Raw genomic sequence first — 3663 nt, 5'->3', positions numbered from 1 at the left:
GTGGAGGAGTTCAAGTACCTCGGGGTCTTGTTCACGAGTGAGGGAAGGATGGAACGGGAGATCGACAGGCGGATCGGTGCGGCGTCTGCAGTAATGCGGACTCTGCACAGATCCGTCGTGGTGAAGAGAGAGCTGAGCCGAAAGGCGAAGCTCTCGATTTACCAGTCGATCTTCGTTCCTACCCTCACCTCTGGTCATGAGCTTTGGGTAGTGACCGAAAGAACAAGATCGCGGGTACAAGCGGCCGAAATGAGCTTCCTCCGTAGGCTGGCTGGGCTCTCCCTTAGAGATAGGGTGAGAAGCTCAGTTATCCGGAGGGAGCTCGGAGTAGACCCGCTGCTGCTCCGCATCGAGAGGAGCCAGATGAGGTGGCTCGGGCATCTAATCAGGATGCCTCCCGGACGCCTCCCTGGTGAGGTGTCCCACCAGTAGGAGACCCCGAGGAAGACACGCTGGAGAGACTATGTCTCTCGGCTGGCCTGGGAACGCCACGGGATCCCCCGGGAAGAGCTGGACGAAATTTGTTTAGGCTGTTTAGGCTGCTGCCCCCGCGACCCGACCCCGGATAAGCGGAAGGTATATTCACCTGTGCTTCTTATCCTTACCCAGTTGAAAACAGAATAACATCTTACATCTTTTTTGTTGTCAGTTTTTTTCTCAACATGCCAGCCTTATCCACTTTCAAATCTGCATGGCTTCACATTTTGTCATGTCAATGTTTGTATGGTAAGCCTGTGTGCTTCAGGGGAGATTACATGGAAATAATGATATATTCAAAACTTTTTTTTTTTATCACATAACAAATCAAGATTAAATATCAATCACCTGCAACCCCATGAAATCAGAAATGAAACTCTCCTAGCTACCTTGTTTTAGGTCTTGTTCTGGTTCAGTCTTACACTGTAGTTGTACGGGAGGTATAAGTTCCATTGCGAAACACCATATCAGAAGCCATACAGTCTTTGGGAAAATCCAGAGGATTACATGTTGCTTGTCTCTTCAGTGCTACAGCACAGTAATCCACCTGCTCTGCATCCAGCCCAGATTCCAACCACCGGAAACACACAATGCGCTGGAATGAACGCCGGAAATTGTCGGACACAAAACCGTACAGGATAGGATTGGCGCCGCTGTTTGCGTAGCTGAGGATTAAAAAAAGCTGAGTGACCATGGGGTCTGGTGGCCGATGGAAAACAGTAATCAGCTGGACGATATAGAAGGGCATCCAGCAAAGAACGAAGACCGCTACAACTAGTAACACCATGCGGGTGATCTTTTTCTCTGAGCGCCGACGTTGTATCCAGCCAGCTTTTAGCCCCACTGCACGCATCCTGGCCACCATTAGGCAGTAGCATAAGCAGATGGCTCCAACTGGCAACAGAAAACCCAACAGGAAGGTATAGACTACAAATGCTTCTGACCATGCTGCTTCAGGCCATAAGAAGTTACAGTCCACACCACCATCATGTGCAGGAATGGTGTCTGCAAAGATAATGATGGGCAGAATGACTATGAGCGACAGCCCCCAGACGCACACGTTAACTACTTTGGCTACAGTGGGTCTGCGGTAGCGGGCCGCCTTGATTGGGTGGACCACTGCCACATAGCGGTCGACACTCAGCACAGTCAGGCAGAAGATTGAGGTGAACATATTGATACCATCCACACTCAACACCAACCTACACATCAGTGACCCAAAGGGCCAGTGGCGAACGGCGGCTGACGTGGCTAGAAAAGGAACACTCAACATAAACAACTCATCAGCAATAGCTAAGTTAAGGATGTAGATATTAGTGGCCGTTTTCATTTTGGCATATTTCAGAATGACATAGATGACCATGGCATTTCCAGTAAGACCTATACAGCAGACAAAAGCATAGATGGATGGGATGATGATTTTACTGGCATCAGGCTCCTGGTAGTAGTCCTCATAGTCCATGCTTGTGTTATAAGGTAGTCCTGTTGGATAGGACCCATAGTCCTGGCTCCCATTTAAATCCATGGTCACTTTTGACAATATATGATGCTAAATTTAAGTTTGAATAATGTTAACTAATAGTGCTACAGAGAACTAAAGAGAAACCAAATTTTGGGCTTGTTTTTATCTATAATATAACAACATTACATAAGTTCATGATGACAGAAACCCTCAATGAGATGTTCCTTTGAGTTACACAAGATGGTTGTTCAAAGAAGTGTCAGAGTTCTCTATTGTCCATTCAGTTTCTATGACAATCCACATAAAAGAGGATCACGCTAGCAAATATATGTTATGTTCTTAGTTACTGCCATCCAAGAGAGAAGAAAACATCCATTGTTCCCTCCCTGAAGTTCATATGTCCTTGGGTCTTCTGGGTCTCTTGTGCCTTCGCTTGTTAGGGATTTCACATTCCAAAGTCAACCTTTCTCATTTTACCTCAGAATACAGCAGCACCTGTCAGGCAGCTATTGTACACCCTGATTAGCAGGATTCTTAATAGGTAAACATATACTTTTCCATTTCCATTCATACATAAATATACATATTACTGCCCAGCTGCAGTAACTACCCAGACAGTTATGATGAAAACCAGAATACGACCACTTGGACATACAGTAAATACAAAACACCCCATGTGTTGATTAAAATGAGGTGTTCCAGCAGGTGAAATGATGTTGAGTGACCAATTAAAGGTGTTTTTTAGCTTCCCAGCTCATGTTATCTGGCTGATGGAGTTTTGCAGCCGCTGTAGAGTGCAGAGAAATCAGGAAGTTCCTGCAGAAGCCTGTCCTCAGGATACATTATGTTCCCATTTTCTGTGACTTCAATTATAAAAGCCTGTGAGAAAACAAAGAAATGTCATTTAGTTTACTTTCAACAAACACAAAGCACAATATCAAAGTACAAGTGAATCATACCTAAGATGACCTGTCATTGTATTCATTTTACGATGCACTATCATCACATTTACCAATCATAAGCCTGGTTTTATTTTAATTATCTGAGGCTTTGAAGTTCTTTCAGACAAAACACTATTATTGTGTTATGTTGTACTTCAGTTTTGAAACAAATTCCCATACAGTTCATCTACATTACCAATGTCATAACTGTGTGCATTACCTGCATGATATGTTCATGTAAATTCATGAGAAATACTTTTCGTGGTGCTTTTTAATAGTCACTTAATTGATATGCTTCTAGATGAGGTTCCACCATGACCACAGAGAACACTTGACGCTGATCGGCCAGGGATTTATTTTCATATAAATACAAACATCCTTTTTAATGTTCTTATTGTTATTATTTTTAGAATATTCTGCTGTTTACTGTGAAAAAAGACATCACTCGAAAGAATGCTATGATAGGCAAAGATTTTGCCACCACTGTTTTATTTAAAAATGGCACTAGCTATGTGGTTTGTAAAGTTTGTTGTCTACTTTTTCGCATTCTTCAATGTGACTATACTAACTCTACTTATTTAGCATTTTTGAAAGGTAATTTGCCAAATAATTGTGTGCTCAAGAATTTAACCACTTGAAGATCAAAGGTATAATTTCCATCTAATGTCAAATAGCTGAAGCTGCAAATTCAGAACTCAGCATAGCCTAGCATAAAGACTGGAGGCAGTGGGAAGCAGCTAGCTTGACTCTGTACAACTCTGTGTCTGGTCTTAAGCAGTCTGC

General features: G+C 43.2%; 1 protein-coding gene across 1 annotated transcript; it reads right to left on the bottom strand.

Moving 5' to 3' along the window:
- Positions 1–895: 895 nt before the first annotated feature.
- On the bottom strand, positions 896–2002 carry sstr1b (somatostatin receptor 1b). The gene has a single exon (XM_053343319.1). It carries the CDS (start codon positions 2000–2002, stop codon positions 896–898), a length of 1107 nt encoding a protein of 368 aa, XP_053199294.1.
- Between the last annotated feature and the right edge of the window lie 1661 nt (positions 2003–3663).

The sequence above is a fragment of the Scomber japonicus genome, chromosome 22 (assembly GCF_027409825.1).
Source record: "Scomber japonicus isolate fScoJap1 chromosome 22, fScoJap1.pri, whole genome shotgun sequence".
NCBI lineage: Eukaryota > Metazoa > Chordata > Actinopteri > Scombriformes > Scombridae > Scomber > Scomber japonicus.
The sequence above is the reverse complement of the archived record's forward strand: the minus strand, read 5'-3'. Positions and strand labels throughout refer to the sequence as shown.

What these genes read in the sequence shown, in the direction of transcription:
- sstr1b (XM_053343319.1), bottom strand. Translation starts at nt 2,002, where the DNA reads ATGGATTTAAATGGGAGCCAGGACTATGGGTCCTATCCAACAGGACTA.